Here is a 27,896-nt window from a genome sequence, read left to right on the forward strand (position 1 = left end):
ATCGTCATCAATATTTCAGTTTGGAAACAGGTCGTACTCCTACGTACATAAAAACGATTGTGTAGGATATTGCTTAAAATACATTGCTAAAGTTGACTAGGTAAAAATTCCAGATGTTGTCAAATTACCGATACAAAAGTGGATCCCGAGAGTCCTTGGACCGTCCAGTGCCCGTGTGATTGTGCCCAGAAAACAGACGCAGCGAATCGTCTTTTAACCGCCGCCGCCTCCGCCAGAAAGCTCATCCTCGTATTGCTTGCGGAAGCAGTCTCCCACCGGGAAGAAGTCCCAGCTGCGTTGCTGGTACATGTTCCACACGTACGTCTCCTGGCCGGTATACTCCGTGTCCGGCTTGTTAATCAAATGCATCAGGAAGAACATGTAGTTGGCCAAGTTGTGCTCCTTCTGGACGTGCGTGTCGAAGCCGTGCGGTACTATGTCAAAGAAGTCCTTGCCCATCCCGCAGATGAAGCAGTTGGACTCCATGTTGTCCTTCACCGACTCCAGTTGGTCACGCAGCTCGCCGAAGGCGTCGATGATCAGACCCTGGATAATGGCCAGCAGGATAATGATCACGAAGAAAAAGAACGTGATGTCGAAGATGATGCGATAGACCTCGTAGTCGTCTCCATCCGGATCCCCGATCTCGTCACCTATTCCACCGCCCGCTCTCACACCCTTGTACAGATGGAACACGAAGCAGGTTAACATGTCGTGGCACTTCTTGTCCACCTCCTCGTCCTCCTCTTGGATGTAGAACTTCCTGAAGAAGTTGAACGCAATCACAGTGTAGATGTATACTATGATGGTGAGCAGCATCACGGTCAGAACCAGTTGCTTGCCGTTGTGGGTTACAGACTGCAGAATGGTACGCAGGGTCTTGAAACCCACGGCCACATCGAGCAGATGGGCGGCAAAGAAGAAGTTGTTGAAGTTACCCATAACCGAGAAGCTGAAGTACCACAGCGAGTAGAGGAAGGCGTTGTCCGTGAAGGTAACGCCAGCCTTCCACACCTGATAGCGCCAGTCGATGTTCATGATGTACTTAAAGATGCCCGTTTCCTCGCTCTCCTGAGCCGCGAATGTGCTCTTTTCCATGCCCAGCAGATTGGAGATCGAGTCAAAGTCGTAGGTCTCGCTGTACTTTTGGCGCACCTTCTTCTTCACGAACTTGTCCCAGTAGTTCACCGGGAAACTTTTCGCAGAAATAACAAGCTTGTCCCAGTGCGACTTGAAGTCGTCATCCTCCGGCTGCTCCGCAATGAACAATCCCTCGAACTCCAGCCGGCGGGCAATCTCCTTCTCCCGCTTGAAGATGGCCAGTGGAACCTTCAGATGGTAGTAGGCAATCAACATGGCCAGAGAGACAAGTGAGTGAAGGCATGCCGCAATGCGAAGAACGTGTTCCATGTAGAAGAAGTCTTCGTCCACGTGCACAAGTTCCGGTATCTCGTCCTCCATTTCGCCATCGCCCGATCCCCCGTCCCCTGATCCGCCAAAGCCAGAGCCCGTGATGTCCGCACCCCCTCCCGACCCGGAGCCCAGAATGAGCTCCTCCTCGGCAGAGCTGTCCGCTTCTTCGGTAAACGAGGTGACTTTGTAGAAAAGTAGCATAAAGTTAATGCTGAAAGCCAGCACCAGGGCCACATACTTAAGGTTGTAAAAGTTCCTGGCCAGGAAGCTAACGGCGCGATGGGTGTACTGCGAGAAGTCGATCTGGTGGACGGCTGGAGTCTCCTGAGGCGCAGATGAGGACTTCTTGGCTTCCGCCTCGATGGAGGCCATTGCGGCCTCCTGAGCCTTTTGCGCCTCCTGCCGCTCCTGTGCCGCCTTCTTTGCAGCCTCTCCACCCAGGAGATCCACAATGGAAATGGGCTCCTGGTGTGGTTCACCTTCGACCAATTCCCCGCTGGGAGCTGTTCCGTCCTCGGGACTGGATTCTCCGCCCTCCTCCATCGAGGAATTGGCTGGAGACTCGTGCACCACCACCTTGTACATGCCGTTATCCTCCTTGTTGATGTCCAGTCCGAAGGCTTGCACTGTGCCCGGCGGTTCTTCCAGCGGCAATGGTGGCAGTGCTCTTCCAAACGTTTCCTCCTCCACCACCGGTTCCTCCTCCTGCTCCGGCGCAGGTCCTCGCATGAGGTTCAGTAGGATTCCGAATATGTAGCGCACCACGCAGAAGTGCGCGTATCCGGTATAGTAGAATATATAAAAGATGATCTTGAAAAAGCCGACAATAAGTTCTGGTATGGATTTGGTCTGCATCACGCCGATCTGGTGCTTGATGTTCGCCGGACTAAGCATGTGCACTCCGAACTTGAGTCCTTCTTTGACGGCGGTGATGGTGCGTCGGATGGGATCACGAGCAGCTCGCTCTTCCTCCTCCTCGCTCATGTAGGAACTATAGGCAGTATCCCGCTTCACATTGCCACCGCCATCATCCGTGGCCATCAGTCCCGAGGCGTGGGTCATCTCAAAGATGGCGTCCTCACAGAAGTTCACAAAGGCCTCTAGTTTCTCCTTGTCGCCGCCCTCGGTGACGATGGAATAGAAGAAGGCACGTTTGGACTCGCGAATCTGGGGCTTCTCCCACTGCTCGATGTTCGAGTCCTTGATCTCGAAGTACACGCGCTCGATGCGCTTGGAGCTGCCGAGAATCTCGATGCGGCCCAGGAAGGGCTCAAAGTAGTTGAGCACCGAGCCGGCGGTCTCCAGGAAGCGCGCCAGGCGTGGTTCGTTTGGCATGTGTTCGCTGAGGTTGGTCAGGAGCACAGCCAGGTTGAAACCGATCTCCTTTGATGGTTCGTGGAAGTGCTCCACGAAGGCCCGGTAATCGATCTTGCCCTCGTGGTTGCGCTCGCAGCAGGCCAAAAGGAAATCCATTTCTTCCCTGTAAAACGGAGCGTTATAATTTGTGACTGCGAGTACTTGATCTTCACTTACGGTGTGTAGTTCTTGGATTGCTCCATCTTTTCTCTAAAGTCTTTGGGGGTCACCCAGCCCTCGTTCTTCATATCCACTTCGTGGAAGCTTGGTGATTCAATAAGGTCGGCGAGCTTCAGGAACATGTCGAAGTACTTGAGAATCAGCTCCACATTGCTGGCGGACTCCACCAGGGTGTCCACCATCTGTTTGCCAATAGTGCCTGTTGAATCGGATATTAATCTGCGTTAGTCATCCAAGGTTGGAGAGCCAATTCGCATACCGTTAACAACATTTCCCTCCAGCATGGAAAGCATCATGGTGATCATGTCCTTTTGTAGATTCAGCAGTTCCTTGAGCAGATCAACTTGGCTGGAGTGCTTCGACAGTTTGTCTTGCATGTGAGAGAACAGGAAGAGGAAGCCACCAACTGCATCCCACAACCTCGAGTGTGCCAAGGCCTGCTGATTGAGGGTACAAGGACCCTGGATGACCTCAGTGAGCGTGTTGAATACTTGGCTGGCCACTTCGATGGCCTTGAAGAAGTTGGCCTTTCCAGCGGGATCGATGATCTCTTTGCTCGAGTAGTGCCAGTAGAAGTCCATGATGGACTCTTGCAGACGCAGCAAGTAATCCACAGTGCAGATGACCACGTTTACGGTGGTGGTGTTACCGGCCTGGGTCCTCAAATAGTTTTGCCATTCTGCAAGGGATGAGCTTGAGGATCACGCGTTCTCAACTCTCTTCACCCACATTACTCACCCAAATTGTGGCCCTCACAGGTCAGCTGGATGAACCGGAACAGCGCACAGGTGAACTCCGCATCGTGCATGTTCTTCTCGCCCGCGGCGCCCTCGGAACCTACACCAAGACCTGCACCCGCACTCGGAATATACTCTTTGTTCGTGTGACAAATTTGGGTGGATTGGTACAACGATAGCGGGAATCACGTACACGGGATTGGTGGGTTGGTGGTTGGTTGGTTGGTGGTAATGGCATGCGAGGCATGGTGGTGTTGGGTGGTTGGGAAATCAGTTGGATGGAAGTAGACACAAATCAATAGACTAATCGAACTAAGAAGTATGCGAACCAAATATAAGGGGCACGGCAACTTAAAGCTGGTGGAGGTGGACGCGTGGGAACTCGGGCGGATGGACTTACCCTCTGCTTTGGTGTTTCGCTCGAAGGCGTCCAGGTCCAGTACACTGCAGGAGTTCATCAGTCCGGCGATGGACGTGAAGAAGCCGACGTCCTTCTTTTCCTTCAAGTGGTTCAGCATGCCCATTTGGATGTCGATGTTGCCACCGCGCAGAATGGCGATGCCGAGATTGAGTGTCGTCATTACCATCTCCGAAGGTATACCTTTGGAGGCGGAAATGTGCAACAGCACCATTTCGGCAACGCCACGATTGGAGAGACGTGCCTGGTGGAAGAGCAGTTTCTGCTTCTCCATCTCTTGTTCCTGTGGAGGTATTAATGAATGGTTTTTTTTATTATATTTTAAGGCCATAATAGTATATGGGAGATTGGGGCCCTAAGCTGAGTATGGGATATATAAAATAGCAAAGCGATTGTTTAGTTATTTCAGCTGGAGGAATAGTTACCATTAACTGCCGCATACGACACTGAGTCAGACATGTGGAGTTTGGGGGTACAAGCTGTTGTTAGTGGGTCTTTGTTAGTTTTAGGGATTGCACTTACATGGATGCTGGTGCCTTCGCCCTCTTCGCCTCCCTCACCGCCTTCCTCGTCGCCGCCCTCCTCCTCCTCTTTGCCCGTGGACTTGGCCGCGATCTGGGCATAGGACATGTAGAGCAGATCCTCCTGGAGGGCACCGCTGCGTTCCGTCATGGCGCCGCGACAGAAGGTGGTAACCAATTGGGTTAGCGGATCAGGCTTGCTGTCCGTCTCCTCGCCCTCCTTCTTGGATTTCTCAGAGTCCTCGAACGTCTGGGTCAGGTCTTCGACCATCACCTCTTGGCCCACGTTCTCCTCCTGCAGCCACTGCTCGTGGTAGGTTCGTGCGAAGATGTTGCAGGCACGGTGTCTGGAGGGGATTGCGTTCAATAGTTAGTGATTTGAGCAATGATCGTTATTAAGAGTTGGAAAAACACGTTGGCATGCATATGGTTAATCAAATCAAGTTAGAGAGCAACACAAAGCACAAATAAGAACTGATGTTGATCCTTGGGGTGGAAAATTAAAGAAACTTAGGAGGCGATGAACCAATCGATGCGACTACGAGAACGAGTACCACCTGCTCATGCGATAAAGATGCTTGGCGCGTAAGCTTGAAATGACTGCCTGGCGACGCGCCACCGAGATCTTTGAACCCCACCGCTTGGATCTGTTCTTGGAGCTGGCTGCCTAAGGGATTCGGAATCGGATTGGCAAGTGGCAAGCAAGCGTGCGGCAAGTCCATAAAAATATACAATAATACAAATGGCGTTTAGAACACGGCGCTCACATTAGTGCATTAGCTATTAGTGGGAATTCAGTATCAGTATCAAAAGGGGTCGGATTAGATTGATGCCATTGAAGACGATGATAAAATGGGCGTTAGGACAGATAAACTTATAGAACACTAGTATGGTTAGTTGGTTCCCACAGAGCTAATCAATCGGCAATCTGCAATCTGCAATCTGCAATCTGCATCTGCAATCTTAAATCTGCAATCTGTGAACTGCAATCGGTAATAACCTGGGTAGAGAATGTAGCGATGTCTGACGGAAGCATGCGATTACGGCACGCTTCCTTTGGATCGACACAACGCTCCTGTAGACATTCTTGCTCTGCTGTTGTGGATGGTCGATCTGTAAATGTTTCGTTCACGGGACGGTCAGCATTTCAGTCAACAATTGTCGGGGTGGATGAAGAGTTGGCGATGTGGGTGCATGTCGATGTCGATGTCGATGTTGGTGTTGATCATGTTGTTGATGTTGTCGATGTTTCGAGAGGAAAAGAAAGATCGAGTGATTAACAGATTAGAGTTGAAAGATTTGAGATGTTGCACAGACAAGCTCGTTCAGTTTCAATAGAGATGAGTTACTCGAACTGATGGCATCAGAGTTGTGCAGTTTGAAATATTAAAATTTAGACAGATCGAGATAGATACGTCCCATCCCGTCGGGGGCGGAGTTGATCCGGCACTTACCATGTGCAGGCCAAACAGAACCTTGGCCATGGCCACGATGCGATCCACCGTCTCCTGGGTCTTGTCCTTGCCCTTTTCGTTGGAGTTTACATTGGCCTTCTCCAGCGCCTGCTCGTCCACCGGTTCCTCCGTCTTGCCCAGCTTTGAGTAAAGGTAATGCTGCCAGGACATCTCGTCCGAGGGGTCCAGCTTATCCGGCAGGGTCAACTGGTTGCGGGCGAACTCGATCACATCGTACTCGGGCATCTTCTTCAGATACCGATCCTTGCAGTGCTGCACCAGCTCCTGCTCTCGACCCGCGAAAAGGTTCAGGCCCACGGGCAGGAGGCGCTTCAGGCAGGCCACCATCAGACTGGCCTGCACCTCCTTGTCCTTGTCGCGCTTCTTGTCCCTGTTCTTCTTCTTCTTCTTTACTTTACCACCCACGGCAGGAGCGCCTTCCGAGATGGCCGACCTCCTAGTGGCAGTTGGCATGATCAGGGCCATGTTGTCAATCTCATTAGCAGAGATGAAGTTCTGCTCCTCCTTAAGGAAGTACTGGCTCTTGGACCAGATATTGAAGATCTCTGCCACATGGTTGTAGAGCTCCTCGGCCTCTGGTATGTTGTCCTTCAGCCAGTGGTTTCGCTGCAGATCCACATACTTTATAAGCAGGGGGTAGAACGAGTATATGTCTCGAACTAGCAGGTTCCAGTCCTCCTGCAGCTGCGTCTCCACCTGTGAAGTGTCGTCTGTGGCCGACTTGATGAATCCGCGCATGCTGTCCTCCTTGTGCAGCATGTTCTCAGTCCGCTTCTTAACCCGCTCCGCCAGCGGTAGGAACGGATCCTTGAGCAGCTCCTCCGACGTATTGATGATGATCTGCTGCGTATAGGCCGCAATGCGTGTCATCCAAGGGGCATTATCGTTGCCGATGTTCTTCTTGATCATTTTAAGCACATTTCGCAGTAACGGATTCATGTGATCGGCTGTGACCATGGTCACGTGGTTGCCGCTGGTGGGACTCACGTTGTCCGGACCCTGGGACCACCAAAATGGTAGATAGGCGCAAAGCAGCGGCAGGATCACATCAATAATGTGCGGTGCATCGTTGTACGTCTTGTCTGACTCCACAAACTGGTCGACCTCGGCGAGAATGGTCTCTAGATTGGGCATACAGCTCTCCATCTTGACCATAATGTCCTGCGCCTCCAGCGAGTGATCCGCAATGCGGTTGAGCAGCGAGTACTGGTTGTGCTTGTTGAGGTGCGGCTCCAAGAAGGCCACCGGAAAGCAGGAACTGTAAGCTCCCAAACAGGAGCCCAGGGCGGGTCTATGCCTCTCAATCTCGGTCTTAAGATACTTCCTGTCGTGCGTCAGGGTGCCATCGGTACCCAAATGATATAGAGCAGCCAGGATCTTGTAGGACGCCACCTGGATCTCGTCGAGAAGCAAATCGCTGCCGTAGTCACAGGCTGCCAAGTGATCAAACATGGCAGTAAGTACTGGCAAAACCACCTGGTTTACATATCCCAACGATGTGGAGGTCTTCAGGTGAGTGCCTCTCAGGTGGCTGTACTTGCCATCCTGTAGGTTAAGGATCGTGTTACCCAAGTCATCGGACGTCTGGTTGAAAAACGTCAGCATAGAGGTGCGAATAAACTCGGGACAATTCTTGGTCAGGGTGCGTGCATCGATGCCCTTGACCAGGACCTGGAGGCACCGTACTGTGATGCGGACATCCGGTCCAAATGCACTTAGTCGGTTACGCAATAGAGCGGCCAGCTTGCAGAAGATCGAGGCCACCATTTCCTTCTCCTTGAGTGAGGCTGCTCCAATATTATTGGTTGCCGTGGCAATGGCGATGAAGTAGTTGCGGTGCGTTGAGAAGTACTTCTCCATCAGGGGCAGCACCACCTTCGAGAAGAACTTGATGTCCCGGGTGGCCGTCTTGAAGGAAGAGCGGCGACTGAACGTGGTCGATGGCTTCAGCAGTTTCATGTTGATGGTGGCTCGGTCCAGATACTGAATGAGCTTCTCCAGCAGGGAGTACGAGAAGCGCAGTTCAACGGCAGCCTGAGTGGCTCCTCCTTCTTCCACAGCTCCTCCCTTTGATGGCCTTGAGTGGGGAACATGTCAAGATGAATTCAGGACTCTGTTAGTCTTCGTCCACTACTCACTTGTGCAGCTTGTAGCCCTGGTACTGCATATACTTGAGGAACTCCTGCGAGCGCTCACGATCCTTCTTCTTCTCCTTGTCGGTCAGAAGATCGTATGGCACCAGTTGTGGATGGATGACGCCACCGCAACCGTTCAGCTCCTCGTTCTTCTTCTTGGCCCAGATGTCGTGGGAGTTCTCCGCCAGGCGCTCGGCCATGTTCTGCATCTCCCTGCTCAGGGTCAGGTTGCTCATGTCCACCGGGTGCGGGTTGTAGTTGAACGGGCTGCCCTCGTTCTGGAATTCGTTCTATCGGTGTTAGGGGCGGCAAGGTATAGGTCGTGGGCGTGGGCGTGGTTCAAAGACAGAAAAGCCAATTGGAAAAGGAATAGATAATTTGGAATATGAGTTAGGTGGTTTTCGAAACGAGGATTAGTAAGAGGCTCTTCGCTGCTACATACAATTTGGGGCTTCGACTGACGTCGCGTCGATCCGCGGTGATTCAACGGCACCTCCACCTCGGAGTGCTCCACGGTCCAGCCAATGGCCAGCAGACCCTTCAGGCACTCCCGCACCGGATCCCGGTACCGCTCGCGTTCCTGTCAATGAGATTTCAGTGGTAAGAATAGCTTCTGTTAAGCCGTATTACTCTATATATTGGTGGAACGATTTTGAGTTAGCTGTTGAATTACGTTGATAAAGCTAGCACAATTAAGATTGAATTATTTAAGTAAAGGTGCATATAAGTTAAGTGTCACAGAAACAAGGGTTTATCTCACAATTAAGTAAGTCCGCCTACGATAATAGTAAAGTTTTTTAATTACTCTAGTTGCCACATTCTTGGTCTTTTAAAGCGAATTAAAGATTAGCCAATATATAAACCTGTCCCTGGGACACCAAATAACCTAAAACATGTAAAATCGATGTTAGAAAACGTAGGAAAAAATAAGTCAATAAAAAATCATTAATTAAGAATGCTAGTCACATAATGATATGATTTAGCTGGTGCTAAATATACAAACTGAAAACAGAATAATGGATTGTGATCATATGTCATTAATTAGTTATAAAAAGCTAGAAAATGAAAACAGAATATCTGGTTAATGGTAAAAGGATTTAGATTAAATATTAGCCTGCCTGGCCAACGGGGGTACTCACATATTCACTGAGCATGTTGTAGGGCTTCAGGCGAGGATGCTTGCGATCATTGTCGGATCGGATGTCTCCGTAGGTCCAGCCACCTTCCAACCGCCGACTGGCCCAAGCATCGTGGTAGTGCTCGCTGAACTTTTGGACGAGCGAGTTGAGGTCGTTGTCCAGATGCACGTTGTTGGTGTCGATCGGATTGGGCATGTACTGCGGCTGATCCGGGGCACCCATCTGGCGGCCGTAGTAGTCCTCGTCCGTGTTCTTGGACAGACTGTAGTCCGGGGGCAGGGCGCAGCCGATGGCGATCAGGCAGGGCAGGGCTTTACCGAACAGTTCCGGGTCATAGTCCATGTTGCTGAGCGAGTCAAAAATGTTCGAGAACAGCAGCATCGTCAGGCGCTTCTCCTCGTCCGATGAGGCTCCATAGGAGCCCTGGCCTTGAGTTGAGCCGTAGTACTTGGCGCAGCGATCGAAGTGCAGGGTGAGAAGCTATCGGAGGTCAAGGGAGTGGCATTAATATGGGAAACTGTCTTGGTAGTCGCTTGCATTAACATGTGTTCTTGGTTTTATTAATTGCATTATTAATTATTATAATTGTGAACGACTTTTAAATTATGTTAAGAAATTAAATGTCAGTTTAACTAGTTTGTTATTTAAGTACCTAAAAAATATTTCCATGTTCTTGGTTTTATTAAATGCATTATTAATTATTATACTTGTTAACGACTTTTAAATTATGTTAAGAAATGAAATGTCAGTTTAACTAGTTTGTTATTTAAGTAACTAAAAACATTTCCATGTTTAGAATATGAATATTAACCACAGAAATATCGTTAAAATTGCGACGCTTTCATAATTATTGACATTGAAGCAAATCAGATAAAATGTGATTAATCGATGAATTCTTTCAATACAATTAATTTTACATGGATATTTCAAATATATAAGTGGGTGCAAAGATATCAGTAATAAATGAGGCTATTTCGATATGTACTCAAATCAATATTTTGCTATATAAAAATGATACAGAAGTTGTAAAAGGCAATTGGAAAGGATATCGATGCTCACCCGGAGGGCCACGGTGGTGTACTCGGACAACTTGGACACATCCACAGTCAACTTGCGCAGCAGCTTGAGCAGCATGGCAGGTTGCATTTGGGATGTGAGGGCCACCAGGAAGTCGGAAACAGCCTCGCGCTGCCCCTTGGTCAGCATACGGTTCTTGGACAGCCGGTAGACCGTGTGCAAAGTGGCATCCAAGAGGCTGGCGTAGTTCTCGGCCTCGTTGTAGAACTTGGAGTGCTTGATGAGCAGCGGAAGGATCGAGTTGCCGATGTAGCGGTTCATGGCCAGTGCCATGTCGCTCTCGGATCCATCGCTCTTGTCCAGAATGGTAGCAGTGCGGAGATCCGGCAGGAAGGCGTCCTCCAGCAGGCGGTAAAAGAGGTCCTGGGCCTCGATGCCGTAGACGCGCTCCAGGAAGAGCACGATGCTCTGCTTGTTGTTGGGCAGCAGGCCGGACGGCATGTCCGACTTGGGCTTCTCCTCGCCGGGCGCCGTCTGTGAGAGGGTGAACTTTAGGCTGAGCACCCCCTGCAAATCCTCCAGTGGCACCAGAGATCTCAGAATAGCTCTAGCCCTCAGGGACTCGTTCTTGCCCTGCTCGATGACCGAAGCGTCCGGAGCACAGCGGCCCAGTAGGTCCACCAGGGTGCAGTAGAAGTTCAGAATGGCGGCTCCGGTATCGATGTAGTCCTCGTCCTCCTCGCCCTCCGGCAGAGGGTGTGTGAAGTTCAGTCCGGCAATCGTGCCCTCGGCCTCGTCCTGCATCTTGCAGCGGTCCGAGATGCGCTCCGACATGCGATTAGCCTCGACGATGGCGCGGAACAGACCTTCTCCTTCTCCTCTTAGAGCCGGTCCCAAGCATTCCGGACGACGGATAAGAAGTCGAATGACAAGGTTTGCATTCTCCTCGACGCTCTCGCCGTTGACCCAAACGCAATAGCGCAGGAAGTCCAGGTACCGCTCACCTTCGACGGGATCCCAACCCAAATCCGGATAGCCCTTCTCCACGAGCTCCGAGTTGCTCTGCAGTCCGCACCGCGACAGATAGACGGCGATCTTCTCCAGATAGTGTTCCCTCAGGGCCAGAGCCAATTCTGTGTTCTCCATCAAACTCGAGTATGCCACATCGAGGGGCGTGGATCCTCGTAGACTGGGTCGTGCCAGCAGGATGTTGGCGTTGTCCAGTAGAAAGTCGAAATGATCGAACATGGCCTTTTGGTTTTGGCGGCCAGTGCGGCAGAAGTAGCAGAGGAATCGGCAGCAAGCCACCACCATTTCGTGGGAGGTGTCCTTTTCCTTGGATGGAGCTCCTTCGGCTCCTTCCGGCTGGGTGGGCGCATCACTTTGAGCCTGTGCCCGCCGCCCGAGTGTGTTCATCATCACTGCCATCACGTTCTCGTGGACGCGCAGGATGCGTATGAGGTCCGGGTGCTGGAAGAAGGTGGCGTTGTTCACCAGCTTCCACAGCCGCTTGCGCATCAGCTCCTCCTCTTCCTGGCTCATCTGAACGGGCAACAGGGCGCGAATTTGGCTGAGGCCCACCCACATCTCTGCCACGTCCTCGCGGGCCCGGGTGTTTATCACGTACGTCTTCTCCAGGGCGCGAACCAATTCTCCGACTGTGTCATACTGCCGCAGCAGCAGACTGAACATCTCGCGCACCAGCTTGGGATTCTCGATCTGCGACTCCTCGGCCCAGCTGACGATCGTCTTAATGAGCACTTTGCGAAACACCTCCTCTGGTGTCTTCTTCTCCGGCTCCTCCACCTCCTTGGGGCCCTCCTCCAGCTCTTTGACGGTGTTGATAAAGTTGTAGATCTTCGTGATGGGTCCTGTCTTTATCTCCTCGATCGCTGTGCCCTCGACGCCATCCGGCTCCTGGAGAGCGTTGAGCGACACCTTTTGCATGAGGGAGTCGTGAAAGTCGCCCAGGCGTCCGCGCAACTCAAGGCCACAGGTGCAGTTGTCCTGGTCATCGGCTTCGAGGTTCTTGAAGCAGAGAATCTGGTTCATCTGCTCTCGCGGCGGACAGCGGAACTCTTTAGTCTTTTTGGCCGCAACAGCACTGGGCAAATCGGATTGCTTGATCTCGATATAACGTCGCAACTGATCGGTCTGCAGATCGCCCACGAAGTCGTGGGAGAACGCGATGATGCTCTCCACTCGGTGGCGCAGTTGGGTGTCGTAGAGATGGTGCAGCAGGTAGCACATCTGGAGCTTAGCGCCCTCGGCCATCTTCATGGTGAGCAAGCCCTTGCGGTGCTCATCCTTTCCCTCTGAAAGCAGCGATTATTCTATAAGATTAGGTTCGGTTTCTTAGGCATTGGTGACTGTGGTCTGCCGGTAAAGTAGGTGTGCTTCTTTTCAATCAATGTTTATTTATGTTTATTCCGGACTATTAAAAAGTAAATGTATTTAATGTCCCTGATTGCCTTGTACTCAAGTTTCAAAATAATCAGTAATGAGATCCTATTGTATTAATTAAGAATTGTTTATACTATTCTCCATACCGGAATTAACCTAATAATGCTAGTGTAATTTTACCAGCCGACCAAAGCTGTGAGCAATTCCCTACTCACCCCTCTCGAAGGCTTGGTCCCAGGTCTCCGGGTCGATCATGACCAACAGCCGCTGGACATCTTCGTCGGTCAGGACGCCGACCAGGAGTAGCCGGTCTGTGAGCTTGATTAGAGGGCTACAAGGCAAGTGGGAATCGGGCTATCACTAAGGACATTCTATGGACCTAGCGGGGAAAGGTGTTACTCACAGGAAGAGGTTCTCGTTGGTCCAGCCAATGGGATCGCGGTTGTGCACCTGATTGATCTCGACGGCATCCTTCAGCGCCTCCATGACGAACTGCCTGACTACTTCTAAGGGGAACTTCGGGGAGTACAATTGGTCGATGTCGGGGATCGGTTCGCTGGAAACACTTGGCATACTAGATGTTGCAATCACAGGGGGTCTGGACGGGTGTAGTTGTAGTTGTTGTGTCGGTTCGATGTTGAGGAGGTTCGATGGATCAGGTGTTGTGTTGGATCAGATGCAGGACCGGGAGATTCGAAACAGAAGGGGATGTGAACAAAATCGAAAGGATAATCAGAATGCCATGTCCCCAGCCCGAGCAGTGATCGGGAAATCTGTGCATTGTGGGTAGAGCGAAAAGCCGTAAATGGTCAACTCACGTGATCTCCGTCATCCGCAGCTGCGGACGCACTGACTCCGTAACCAAGGATCGCAGTGAGTGCTGCATCTCCTCTTCGGAGTACAGTTCCTTGAGCTCGGCTCCCAGCGGTGTGATGTACTCGTTCTTGCACACCTCCATGGTTGTGGCATGGGACTCCAGATGCAGGGCGATCAGCAGGTCGTAAAAGCCCTGTCGCAATGGTCCGCTCATGTACTCCGACCTGATGGCGTAGAGCAGCTGCTTCTGGTCCACATGCTGGCACAGGGCATGGGCAGCTCTGTAATTGGATTGGTAACAAAGAGCCGCATAGAGCGTTAGACTGTGGGCGTGGAAGGACAGAAGCTTGTCCATCTCGATGAGCTCCAGGATATCTATACAGCGATCCTCCTCTGGTATGTGCAGGGCCAGCATGGACACGGGGTCCTCGCATAACATGGACCAGCCCCTCACGTCGGATAGCTTCAGAGCGTGCACCTGAAGTGCGGTATTTGGAACTCTAGCCCACTGATGCGGACGCAAGCACTGGACCTTCAGACGTGGCGGAGACTGTGGATTTATATGCTTGTCACTGGTGGGCAGTACCGCCGCTGAAAGGGGCAGTGTAGTGGGGGTACGTCCCAACTCGATCTGAAGGATCTCCTTGCTGGTGGCCTCTACGAAAATGGCGGGGAAGAGCTTAGTGTCTGGCTCCATCATCCAGCGGTGAGAGGTGTCCTTGCCCTCGCAAGTGAAGCGGATGATGCCGGTGGCTGTGTCCACGAAGCAGCCAACGAACATACCCTGGGAGGCACCCTTGCCTGAGGCATCCTGGGTAACCTCGTTGAAGAGCTCGTCCGCTCGCACCACATAGCAACTCTGCCGGTCGATCCGCTCGATGGCCATCTCGTAGTCATCCTCGATGTAGACTGACCCACGGCGAACCTTGTTCTTGTTGAACTCGCGGCTGTGCAGGTGATACTGCGTGGTCACCCAACCCACGTACACGTGCGTGGGATCCTGACCGGGAAAGATTCTTACTCCATAGAAGTACTCGTTGATCAACTTGAGGCACTCGGCGTCGAACATCTCGTCACCGGAAGTTTCCACCGGCTGCTGGCCAAGATTCGAGCCACTCAACTGCTTTGGTCCCTGGGGCACAGGGCTGGGAGGGATTTCGGCCTAAGAAGAGGTTTCAAATCCAATCATCATCACTAATTAACAGGAAATCATGACTTACATTATTTAGCCGCAGAGTAGGAGCGCGTGTGGTCATCTGCTGGTTAACCACGTTCCGTCCATGAGCCACCGTATTTCGACGCTCCAGAGAGGTGTCCAGGGTGCGGGCGCCCATCTTTTCGCGGCTCTGGTCACGCGACTTCTTCGAGAAGAACTTGAAGGGACTGCGGCCGCGCTTCTTCTTGTCGTCCATCTCCTCGCCCAGGCCGTTCATGTCCAGCACGGACGTGGATCGCTGCATTTCGTCCAGGGCGGCGGACATGTCTGTTTCGAAGGTGATGTTGCGGGTGAGCGAACCCTTGCGAGGCGGACGGTTTGGTCCTCGCATGATGTGGTCTGCCTCTGCATCCGCGTGCTCATCGAAATTACGGGTCAAGCCCTTGATATCGTTCATATTGAAGCCACCTTTCAGCATGTGGTCCATGTGGGCGGCCTGTGTCTGGACCTGCATTTGGGCGGCGATCTCCGCCTCGCGCATGAGTCGGTACTGCCGATTCTTAATCTCGTCCCAGCGTCTGGCCTTCTCCTGCTCCCCTATGAACTCACTCATGCAGGTCACAGGCAGGGAAAGACGCAGGAACTCCCAGTTGGCCTTCTCCATGGTCTCAAAGGTGTTGTGCGAGATCTTTAGGTGCGGCGGGGTGTCAGCACCGCCGGGAATTCGAGTGACATCGATGCGGCAGTCGGGCATCTCCTCGGTGTTCTCGAAAATGGGCTGGTCCTTGGTGTACCAGTGTGTCACCGGTCGACGCATGTTCCTGCAGGTAAAATTTAAATTAAATTCACTTAACTACATATACTTGTACTCCGAGTACTCACACGCAGAAGGGCTCGTATCCCTCTTGCAGGCCACAGGTGGTGAAGAACTTGAGGGAGTCCACGTCCTGGCCGTAGATGAGGCGCGCCTTCTGGCCCACGCCCAGGGTGCAGGCGGGCACGAAACCCACCCCCTCGGCGGTGACGTCGGCAAAGGTCGTCTCGCCGCCCAGCGCGTCCATCAGGAGTTCTCCGTTCAGCGAGAAGCCTGCACAACGATTGATTATGGTTAATGGGGTCGAGGCTTGGTGCTGGCTGGGCGGTTGCTAATGATGAGCATATTGAAACCAAGAACCAAGCAGCTCCTCAATGAATTCCGAACGGGCCTTGGCCTGAGAACCGTATCCGCATCCGGTTTGTATCGTTCGTCCGGAATCCATTAAGCAATTTTAATTCCTCTAGGAAATGCGTGCGTATTAATTGGCGTTTGATTCGCCTTGCAGCATACTTGCATTATATTATGTTATATGGTTATCATGTCTGGACTAGAGTAGTGTTTAACTGGTTGGGTTTCGAGTTAGGAGGCAAAGCTAGGATTATAATGTCAAGCAAGCTATTAGTACTTGTGTTAGCTCTCATGCTAAATATTGTACAACTGGATTGAATTGCTATTGGTTAAGTACGTGTCGTTAGTAATTACAGGCAGTTACGAGAGAGTAAAAAGCTTGGGGATGAGCTGATGTGTCACCTGCTCCTCAGGCGCCCAGGTCTCTAACCAGGCGTCGCGCTCCTTGTTAGGCGTTCAAGGTGTTCAAGATAACAATAGTTGGACATTAGAGCTTGGGAATTGGATGGTCTGGACCGAAAGTGAGAGTCTACGAGAAGCTGGCATTGATGGACGTGTGCATTTGGCGGACGATTCTATGAGTGGGCTTGGTTCGGTGTCTGTCGTGTCTCAAATGGCTGATCTACTTGCTTTGATTACCCAATTGTATGTCCAATTCAAACAATTCAAATTCTAGCGAAATTTCTCACGATGAAGTTGATAAGAGTACCATTTTGAAGACAAAGATAATTTGGATATTTAGATAATTAAAGATGCAAATTAAAAGGTATCAACATGTTAGGTATGATACATCATAAATCAATTTCGACTAAAATGACCTAAAGTTAACTGTAGGCGGTTCGGTCTTGATGGGTATCTATGGGTCGCTTTTGCAGGGTATCTATATTGAGGTGAATATTGAGGTGCGTGGATACCACATGGCCCACGCATCGCTGGACCTGCGGCACTCGGTTATCCGGTGGCTCTGGTTCACATTTAGTAGATATCAAAAGCACGGAGGTGGACATTCCTTGGGGCTGCTTAGAGGATTTGACATTACAACAGGGAGCGAGCAGTTCTTACTAATTGTGTGGTCGGCCAGGTCTAGAAAGACGCCGACTATGTCCCCGGGGCCGCACTGTTTACCGAAGGATTCACTGACGCCACCGTAGACTTTCTCTTCCTAAAAATTGAGTGGCAAGTGCCGAGATTTAGTCGCGGTTCGATCGATCAATATGGCCCTACTCGAATGTTATGTGACTCTTTACTCTGCTGGTAGCTGGTTAATGATCGTATACATGAGAGAGTGTCGCTAAATTAACAAATCAAAAGGAACGAAATCGTTGATTAAGTTGAGAAGTTGAGTTAAACAAAATGCGTTCGATCAAAGTAAATAAAATCAACGTTGAGGCACGCTGCTAGGGCGTCTAGGTCCTTACTGATCGTTTGCTCCTTGACATCGATGAAACAACCAATGACATCGCCAGCCTCATACCGCACTCCGAAGTGCTCAATGGATCCGGCGTGCATTTTGGTCACCTATAATCACGGGGTTGTGGGTTTGGTTTGAGTCGATCTGACATTAGGCGTTACCGCAGTCCCTTCCAACCCTCCCTAGCCTACATCGAATGGATGACCCTCGGCATGGAGACCCCTGACCTCCTCATACTCACATTGTGTCCATCGAAGGCCCAACTGGTGTCCTCGCTGCCCAGCATCGCGCCCGGATAGCAATCAGCCCGGGCCCAACCCACTCGCATAGGTCCGGAGGTGAGGACCTCGAATTCGAAGTACCACTTGCCCGATGTCACGGCGTAGTTGCGCTCCACCCTGTACGTCCGGAATCCGGCGAACTTGAGGCGCTGTGCCTCGGCCAGGAGCGCCTCCGTTCCCTCGCCCGTGGGAGGATCCAGCACATATCCGTAAACCAGGAGCGTTCGCACTGTCTCCGACGCTGTGTCCCTGTTGGCCTTCTTGATAGCCTCGTCCACCTTGGCATAGGGCACCAAGTGTGGACTCCTGTGGTTTTCGCTGTCCTCGTTCAGGCCATAAGTCCAACCTTGTTGGATGCGCTCCCGTGCCCACAGATTGTGAGTGTTCTCGGCCAGCTGGTCCACGAGTTCCTCCAACTTCGGGGTGAGTGTCACGGCGCTTAGGTCCAGTGGAGCCGGCTTGTAGCCGTTGCCCTGCATGAATATCTCGTTGGGAAGGCGCACGGGGCGAATGCGTGCTGGTGGCTTGTCCATGGTTATGTAGTATCCAAGCGAGATAATCGTCCTAGGGAGCAGCGAAGGTCAGTAATGGTTAATTTACTTAAAAGAAAGTCAACTTACTTCAGCGTTTGCACAGCCAGTTGGTTGTCGTACCGCTTCTCCGCCGCCGGAAGCTTCTCGAAATGGGTGAGGCAGGGATGAATGCGGTGGTAGTCATCACGGTGCTCGCCCCACGACCAGCCCGCCTCGATTTTGTTCAGAGCCCACATTTCGTGGATATTCTCCGCCAGCTTCTCCTTGATTTGGTCTACAGAACTGGGCAATGTCACACCCGTGGTATCAACGGGTTTCGGAACAAAAGCATTGTCATCCTCAATAAGCCAAGGACCAGCCAAAACATTCTTGCTCAGATTACCAAAGTAGAAGCATGGGTCCAGACTGAGGATCTGCTGCGGCATGAGACACTGCACTAGGGCAGAGAATCCCATGGGCGGTGCAAACTTTAAGCGACCATGATCGCCTCCGAAAAGGAAACGACAGCTTAGCTTTGATGAGCAGCTCATTACGGGAAAGAACATTCCATCCAGGTTGAAGTCCCTAAAGCTTCCGCGCACTTTTACTCCGTTAAACGTAAACGTGATGATGGGCACAGAAAGATCAATGGCAACGCCCACAACATCACCCTTCCGGATAAAGGGCTCCTCGGGCAGCGCGTCCACCACTAGTGTTCTGCGACCTCCGGTCCACAGATAGGCGCCATCAAATCCGAAGGAATACAGGTCATCGCCTACTCCATTGCCACCCCATTTCTTTCCGCCTCCTGGATACGGTACATACCCGGAAGTATTAGCCCAGCCGATGCGCAGGTGGGGCATCATGTGCGTGGTCTGTTCGATGTGATCCATGGTCACCTCGAAGTACCACTTTTGGTACATGGAAGAGCCGTCCACGCGACCCACGAAGATGTTCGGTCGGATGCTGGCCACATGGTCCACCAGGAGCGTCTGTAGCAACAGGTTCTTGCCTGGCAGTAGAAAGTCGCAAATGTTGTTCTGGGAGGATCGCACCGCCACTCCATTACCGACGCACAGGGAACACAGAACGTCCAGGACCTTGGGGTCCCTGCCATGCTTCTCCAGCAGCGAAATGATCACCTTGATGTGCTCATCCCGCATCATGTTCAGGGCCTCGGGCGAATCGATCAGCACGCAGTGGAGTACGTCCAACATGCCGGAACCCTCGCTGGAGGCCTGGGAACCGAGACGCGAGAATAGCCAGTTGAGTCGGTTGCTGTTTGCGAACTGGGCGCAGTTCGTGTGGTTGCCCTTGATGATGGCGGCCAGGAGTTGGTAAAGATAGGTGGAGATGAGATCCCAGCTCTGACCGGTCTCGTCGCCGGCCAGGAAGCTGGCGAGGAAGCCCTGCGAGGTGATTATGTTGATCTTGTCAATGGCCTCCAGGATCAGATTCAGCACGCCCTCCTCCTGGAACAGATCCTGTCGGTTGCGCAGCGCACGGAAGCGGTTCTGTTTCTCCTCGTGCTCTGGAAATTAATTGGAGGTTTAATTGAACATCTTAAGGATATGTTTCGAAAGGCCTCACCCATATCGTCTTCGGGTTGCGAAAAGTAGTTGATCAAGTCCTCCAGGCACATGACCATCTCGTTGAGGTTGACCTTTTGGAAGAAAATGGAGTGTCGGCGATTTGACTGCAGTGTTTCCAAGGCCCTGAAATGATTACGATAGGATGACGAAACTACTCGAGAAGGACTTCCAGGTCACCTACGTAATAAACTGGGTGAAGAGGCTGCTGCACTTGCGAATGACACGCGCCGTCTTCGACTCCTCCTCCTGGGAGCGCGAAAAGTCGAGACAATCGTCCATCTTGCCCTCTTCGTGCAGGATGGCCTGCTTCTCCTCCACCTTTCCTACGCCCTTCTTCTTGGTCTCGTAGCTCTTGTAACTGAGCCACAAGCTAGTCTCGCAGTGCTGGACGATGACAGTGGTGTCGCCGTACTTGATGATCGGCGAGCCTATCACCTCTAGGTCCTTGTCCTCCAGCACCTTCTTCTCGTCGTCCTTTTCCTGCCGCAGGCAGAAAGTCGTCGTCGCAATTGAAGCCTCCTCCTTCTTAACCAGAATCAGTTCGTTGCTGTCGTTGACGCCTAAGTAGCGTCCAGTGGTTATGTGGCGAATGCGCATCGGGTGGTACCAGTTGATGAAGCCACCAGTCCACTTGGTTCGTGCGAGTTCCAGGCGCCACAGGGACCTCGCCTGTGCCATGACCACGCCGCCCTCGTAAATAACAATACTGTCGGAGGATTGAAACTGGATTAAAGTACTGTGACTGCAGGCATTCCGTGTGATCCACTTACTTTTGTCCCGCCTCACGACCCCATGTACTCGGTATGGTCAGGCACTCGTCGCCACCATGGAAGAAGCGCAGCACATCGCCGCCAAAGACGTAGCCCACGTACTTCATCCTAGAAATGCCCGTGCCGTAGGGCTGCACGGACCAGTGGGTCACGTGGAAGCTGGCGTTTACAATAGACTGCTCGTTCTCCTTGGTGGTATGCAAATAACGTTCGGTGGCCACCGACACCAGGATCAGGTCATCACCGACGCGCACCTTCTCGCCCTCGGAGCGCTGCTTGCTCGCCGGATGAACCGTCCACCAACAGGCCTCTCCCTGGCTGTGCTCCTGCAGGCCCACGTCGAAGGACAGCTTGTCGTTCGACGAGGAGGTGGATAGACAGGCCAAGTACTGTAAAATTTAAGCGTATTACATTTATTCATGCCGGTCAAGTGAAAGTGTTCAAGTACTCACCATATCACTGTTGTGATGGCGCAACAAAATGGCATTGCCGTAGAGCAATGTCCTGTGTCCCGATCCGGTGCCTTTGCCCTAGGAATTTTGGGGAAAGCCATTAAAAATGGTTAGCTCTGTGTGCAGACAGCTGGCTCTAGGGGTTGGTAAGACTACAATCTACAAACTACTGCATAACAGTGGAAAAAGTTAAGTATTTACGAAGTTAGGATGCAAAGTGCTCGTGGTTGCTGATGGTTAGATCTATGGAGTACATCAAACAAAGAAGACTCTGAGCCAATATTCATTGTGTATGAATGTACACTTCAAATAAAATCATTATTTTAAATTTGTAATTAAATTAAATACATTCCTTCGATTGAAAAATGGAATTCCTTTTCCATAAAATTAAAGAATATTTTAGGTTGTGAGGCCTTGAGTTCTTCTTTGCATTGGAAAGGGATAATATACTCGTACAATCCGTAGTCCAAGTGTACTTAATTTTAATCACTGCTGAGTTAGGAGCTGCAAGATCCAGGTTCGTAGGCCCAGTCTTACGCGACTTGAATCTCTGTTCGGGGAAAATAGGTGAGCACAAGCTCAGGTTTAGGGGATTATTCCCCGCAGAGATATGATAAAGAAGCAATAGCGGAGCGAGACAGAACGAGCGCTACTTTACACAGACAGAGTGAGAAAGATAGAGTGTAGAAGAGAGAAAGAAGCGCGATACGAGTAACGAAGAAGAATTGAAAGGTATACTTACAAGTCGACTATCCTGTTTTGTGGGTATTTAGAAAAATTTTGAAAAATAACGAAAAAGTGATAGGTTACAAATGTGTAGAAGAGAAAAACGGAACGGGAAGATCACAGAGTGGGCATGCAAGGAGCTAGCTATCGGGGAACTTATATGACCTTACTCTAGGGACCTTGAAGCGAGAAGGATCACAACACAGAAATGGCGGGACAGACTACTACACGGTATGAATGCTCGGGATTCACTTGGTTTTGCTATGAAAAGACATACATCCGAGTTGACCGGCTTCCAGGGGCTATACTTACAGTCTCGGATCCGGCCGCCGTCACCAACTCCTGCAACGCTCGCACGGACAGCGCCTGTTCTATGACGAAGACACACTGCGAGAGATCCGGTGGCACGTTCTTGTCGGCAATGTTCTCGAGGAAGCAGTGCCGGTTGCCAAATCCCTCGGCGGCCAAGCAGACACGCTCCCCCGTCGCCGTGCAGGAGAGCGTGACCATGTCCTCCTACAATGGCATTCGGAAAACGAAGAATATTTAGTGGTAATGCACCTTATTTAACAGTGTATAAAATATTCAGCTGACCTTGGACAGCTGAAGAAAGTTGCCCTATTGCATGTTTATTAAAAGTTAAGAAATGCTGAGCTAACCAAATATAGATGGCAATATATTTTTGTATTTATCTACGGATAAAGAAGGGATTGCTAATGTCTACCAAGCCGCAGGTTGTGAGTAATAATCTGATTTCCAATATTTTCGGTATATCGATAGGTATAAACATGCTAAATAAATTCCAGTATCAAAATATCAGAATGTTTCAGAGCTAGACATTTAAAGTCATTTGTGTCTACTTATCCTGATCAAGAATAACAAAAATTGGGTCAGGAACACTTACATCTACCTGTAACAAACTTTTCAAAGAATCAATTTTACTCTCTAATCTTATGAGTAATGCATACAATTAAATTTTTTGTATTTGTAGACTTTCTAACTATGTCCTTTAGATTGATATCCGTTGCTCTTTGAATAAAACGTATAATAAACATGTTTAAGAAGGTGTAACATATAAAAAGTTTTCGACCCCTAAAAAGTAAATCGGAATCACTAGCCTAGTCGATCTGGCTATGGCAAAAGTCGAGATCTCAGAAACTAAACAGCTACAGATTACAGAGGCACATACTATTGGAAAATTTGTTTCAAAACCTTGGCACATTAGGAGGTAATGGAATTTATGGTGGTTATAAATCGAAGCATCATTTATAGAACAGCTGCTAGGTGGCGCTTGTGTGCTGGACATCTCCAACTTCCTTGCAGTTTCTTTAGCAGCGTATAGGGTATCACTCTACCGCTGCCATTTCAGCTAGTTCTTGAAAGACGCTTCCCTAAGGTGATGTTCAAGTTAGAAATCCTGGAATCGATTTCTCCATGTGCATGGAGTGGTAGCATTGAGTTAAGGAATGGAGGGATAGTTTAGGCAACAATTAAGTCGTTAAGAGGCCCAAAGTTGTGCTGCAATTTTAATGAGACTTTGGCAACAATTCCGACCGGCAAGCCACCGCAATACCAATTGGCATTTGCCGACACATTCGACTCGCCAGCTCCATCTGCATCCTTGTGGGCATGGAGAATCAGCCGGGCGATGCACACGCAAATTGGGGGAATTGTTACAAAGCACTAAATGTGCAAATGAACGGCCCATGGGTGGGTGGTGTGGTAAGGCTGGTTGTCCACACCCACCTTCCCTCCCACCGGTTGTGATTTTGGACCGGTGATGTTGTGTGTAGTCGAAGTTAAATGAACGGTAATGGATTTCGAATCGAGCAACTTGCATAATTTAAATGCGAATGAAGTGCCGAGTCCTGACACTGCAGCATCATTGTCCCTGGCCCATCTATTTAAAATTTAAATCCGACCACATCCTGGTTTTGGGCATCCAAAAACTGCACTGCTCAATGACTCAATTTGCATCTGACTTCATTTCGATAAATGGTTTTGCAAACTTGCACTTTTCGGGTCCCTCGCTAGTGAACTGTAAAGTTTTCGGGGAGGCATAAGCGTAATTTGACATCGACTTCACTTGGAGGGCGGCGCAGGGACTTCCCTGGGGACCTCGAGTCCTGTTTCCCTGCCGGGTCTTCGGTATTTATTGAATTTCTGTTGCGGTGTGTGGGAATCGGACTTGGGGGCCACAAGCAGATACAAAGATACACGGATGTCCGTGTGGCTGCGATGTGTAAACTCAACTTTTGCCCCCAAACGTATTTATTTATTGCGGCAAGGTGTCGCTGCTGCTGACCTCGCTGACCCCCAGTAGGGGAAGGCCCTTGGGTCGTGGGCAGGAGTGTGGCACGTGGGCGTGAGCACAGGGAAGCAACACTATTTACTTATACCCCATAATGGCTGTCATTTGCCGCACCAGCTGTGGGCATTGATATATGGCGGCATTTGTCAGCTGACGATGTGTTCATTGAGGAATCCTTCCACCCCACCTTCACCACCACCTACTCCCACGCCTCCACCTCCTTCCCGTGCCCAAAACCAGCTGGCTATGTAAAGTGGAATCAGACGAAAAGCTAAAGCCCCTGGTGGCCGTGATTGAATTTGTGACTTGGGCTCCGTATTTATTGTGTGCCATAAACAAAAGTTAGGGGCGCCTATAAATATGCATTACATATATATACAGCTGCATGGCGTAGCCGGGGAAACGAGGCAGGATATCTTTTATGGATGGCCGGATATTTTATGACACCAATTGTGAAAAATCCCCATGGATTTTATTGAGTGGACGTAATTGATTTTAGATGATCTGCTGTTGTCCTTGGCTGTGCGGGGTATACTCCAATTTCAAAACGAATTGGCTTTAAAAATTGCCTTGAAATTGTTTGCCATCCAGAATTCGATTGCTTTAAATCTATCATAAATCCTATTTTTTAATCTACAGCGAGCAAGTAATATTTACTTGTTTTATGTATTTCAACATAAGATTTCCTGGGATACATCAAAATTTATGAATGGAAAGTGCACTACCTTTGCAAATATATCAAGTAGAAACTAGTCTAAGCCTTACTTGAAAATGATTTTAAATATTTGATCACTTAAAAATTGTGGAATTATGTAATCCCAATCAATCTGTCTGGAATCTTCCAAAAGCGAAGGGATTGTGATATCCTGTTGCTGTTACTTACCGTTCTCAGGAATGAAACATCATCCTGCTCGGAGCCTCCCTCCGCCTCAGCCATTTCGTTTGGTTAACGCAACGACCGCAGCGCCTCCAAATCGGAATTTATATCGCAGCGACGTTTGAATTCAATTGTTCTGGGATTTCCCTCGGTCACCCGAATCGGTATAATTTCCTTCGAATGATTGGGAATATATTTACGGTTAGAATTCGATTGTTTACATTCGTCACGGGTGGGAATGGCTGTCGGCGAGAGTTTCTTAATGGGCGGACAGAACTTGAGTGGCACGAACTTTTGTTTATATTTAGGGAATCCCCTTCCACTCGCTCTTTCCAAGGCAAACACACACACGCTCACCCACTCGCGGACCAACGGAGAGTGGAGAGGCCACTTTCTCTCGCACTCTCTCGTTCGGCTTTTTGTTTTGCTTTCGCTGTGCGAACAGCTGATTCACTCGGTATTGCGGATATTTTCGCCTTTGCCTTGCTCTCCGCACTTTCTGTGTCACTTGCCAAATTCGCCGCGATTGTTCGCTCGTATTTTACACTTGTAATTATTCAGGAATTTATGTAGATATTTGTTTGTGTGTTAGATGTTACTAGCAGGCAAAAGGCCAAATAAATGAAAGGAATTGTGCTACTGAATAAGAGTCCTCATTAAAGGCTAAAAGTGAAGTCAACTGCACATTTGTTTGGCCAATTTAATACTCTCTTTTTTAAGATTAATCTATATTTTTTTTTGAATATTTTGAACTATACAGTCCTCGTTAATAAATACAGTATAAAAATAATTCTTTTATAAATCTTTTTTCAGTACGATAATATTTTTATATTGAAGAGATATTTAATAAAATCACGTCGTACATGTACGAAATACAATATCGCCAAAGTTTTTAATAAATTAAAAATTAATTAAAAAAATGAATGTAAATTATTAAAATTTGAAGAACAAGTATTAAGCATTTCAAGTTTCATGGGTATACCAATTCTAATTACTCAAAAATATGAAGATTTTTAAAGGGCTTGAAGATCGTTTGGGCATCAACAAGTTATGAAAACTATACGACTTGAATTAAACCAAACAACCAGAATACCAATATTATTATAATTTGTTTGTAATTTATTACAGTATTGACACTTTAATCGCGAAATTGCATCGTAATTGTAATTTCATTTATTAGGGGTGTTAGGATTTCAGTCATAAATTAAGAGCGCAGTAAAGAAGATTTTTTCGACCATATAAAGTACATTTATTTTTAGTCAGTATCAACAGTCGAGTCAATATAGCCAGGTTTATATGTATGTAAGTCTGTCCATTCGTCCCTTTTCACGCAAGCTAGTCTCTCAGTTATAAAGGTATATACATATCTGGATAAAACTTGGTCAAAGTGTTCTTTCTAGTGCAAATAGTATACTAGTCGGAAATCAAAAGTAGCAAAATCCGGAATCAAACTTGAGCTGCGTCTTGTCTCTGGAATCTGCATGCTTAAACTGCTTTCTAGGTTTTTACGTTCCTGAGATCTCGACGTAAAAATGGACGGACAGAAAGACGGACTCGGCTATTGATCCTTTTCAAGAATATATACATTATAGGTACGGAAACGCTTCCTTCTAGCTGTTACGAGTAACGGGTATAAAAAGTGAGGTCTTTGATGATCAGTGGTATCCGCGGTATCAGTAAATCGCGGTATATATATGTATATATATGTACAAATACATATATGTTCATCGTTTCACGGGCAATCGTGGTAATTAAGTGCCTTGGATTCGGCTAATCGAATGTTTCCGTAATTTCCGCTTTTTAGCGTGGTTTCTTCGATGGGTGTCTAGTATGTTTCTGGGCAGGTGCCAACGTTACTTTGTCGACAAGCTGGCAAACACACGCGATCTATATATTTAGTGGCCGCACTTATATTTAGCCGGTGGATTTGTAGATATATGTGCAACATGTTGCCACTCGCATGATGCGATTTCCCGAGAGTCCCGACGACGAGTTCTAATTGATTGCTTTCTGGCTCGCCGGGTGGGTCTCTCCTTGGGCAAGGACTTTTCTCATATTTTTACTGATTTCACTGGCGGCAGTCAGTCTGCGAGCCGAGGGACTCGGGGACAAGGCGGCCATCGGTAATCCAAGGGTCCGATGGCACACCCCGGGCACAATCCCGCCCTCCTGCTCCGCCATTTGCTGAACCGGCAGCACCCGCACTGAAACGCACATATCCACCATATATCTACATAAATATGTACACCGCCCGGCGCACCACTAGGGATTGTTCATTAGAGAGGTATTTTTTTGCTGTTGTTTTTTTCAAACCGAACGATAGATCTTAGGTTTTGAAAACCCCAACATTTCGTTGGCTTTCAGCGGTGTCGTGTGTTTATTTTTGGTCTCCACTGCGGCCCGAAGAAACCCGAAGACGCGGAGCCGTTGCCGAAGGCGCACACATGTCCAAAAATATCACACGCAAAGGCCTGGGCAGCGCACAAAACTAGAGCACTTTCCGAATTTTTCATCAAATTTTCATATTTTACTTATTCGAATCGTCGGAATTATAATTGCAAATCTTATGCAACGCGCACAACACCGCCATTTTCGCCCTGGAGCCCTACTCCGCCACGTGCTCGTCGAGGGCGCGTGGAAGTGGCCAGCTCTGGCATGGATTTTTCACGTTTTCCACCCGTTTCGAGGGGCTCCGCACATATAGATTCTATACTCGATGCTGGTGGGCCAGCAGAAGCACGGCGAACTTACTTTTCGTGTCGATATTACTCTCTAGACTGACGACGAGCCCCGTCGGCGGCGACCACGAGTGCAGAATGATGGGCAATGCGATGTGGCATGGGTGCCGAGCGGCGAGAATGGCCGCTCGGCGAGCGCAGAAGGCACTGCGGCACGCAGTACGCAGCAGCCGGCACAGTGGGTCGGGTATTGCCAGAATAGAAGTGCCATTGCATATAGAGCAAATGGTTGATATTTAGGGCGCGTTGAAGTTAAGAGGAGCTACAAACGTGTGTGTTCAGTTCCTTTACACCG

At 49.6% G+C, this 27,896-nt stretch overlaps 1 protein-coding gene across 1 annotated transcript; it reads right to left on the bottom strand.

Annotated features, from left to right (window-relative positions):
- Positions 1-136: 136 nt before the first annotated feature.
- On the bottom strand, positions 137-27,681 carry LOC6542186 (ryanodine receptor). The gene is made up of 28 exons (XM_015159289.2): positions 27,615-27,681; positions 24,870-25,037; positions 21,988-22,191; positions 21,692-21,703; positions 20,950-21,027; positions 20,498-20,886; positions 19,909-20,433; positions 19,726-19,850; positions 18,244-19,666; positions 17,584-18,187; positions 17,350-17,449; positions 15,649-15,853; positions 14,831-15,587; positions 13,613-14,772; positions 13,198-13,392; positions 13,010-13,125; positions 10,434-12,706; positions 9,375-9,854; positions 8,678-8,815; positions 8,239-8,525; positions 6,080-8,177; positions 5,183-5,292; positions 4,627-4,972; positions 4,087-4,387; positions 3,688-3,798; positions 3,209-3,628; positions 2,947-3,148; positions 137-2,893 (listed from the first exon to the last, which is right to left on the bottom strand). Exons 2-28 carry the CDS (start codon positions 24,921-24,923, stop codon positions 214-216), a joined length of 15,393 nt encoding a protein of 5,130 aa, XP_015014775.1. The 5' UTR covers positions 24,924-25,037; positions 27,615-27,681; the 3' UTR covers positions 137-213.
- Positions 27,682-27,896: the final 215 nt, after the last annotated feature.

This window comes from Drosophila erecta, unplaced genomic scaffold (genome assembly GCF_003286155.1).
Source record: "Drosophila erecta strain 14021-0224.00,06,07 unplaced genomic scaffold, DereRS2 tig00000055-arrow-pilon, whole genome shotgun sequence".
In the NCBI taxonomy this organism is placed as follows: domain Eukaryota; kingdom Metazoa; phylum Arthropoda; class Insecta; order Diptera; family Drosophilidae; genus Drosophila; species Drosophila erecta.

What these genes read in the sequence shown, in the direction of transcription:
- LOC6542186 (XM_015159289.2), bottom strand. Translation starts at nt 24,923, where the DNA reads ATGGCTGAGGCGGAGGGAGGCTCCGAGCAGGATGATGTTTCATTCCTG. An exon ending in GGTCGTGAGGCGGGACAAAA is followed by an intron (nt 20,434 to 20,497) that starts GTAAGTGGATCA and finishes ATCCTCCGACAG; the next exon opens with TATTGTTATTTACGAGGGCG. An exon ending in CTCTTCACCCAGTTTATTAC is followed by an intron (nt 19,851 to 19,908) that starts GTAGGTGACCTG and finishes TAATCATTTCAG; the next exon opens with GGCCTTGGAAACACTGCAGT.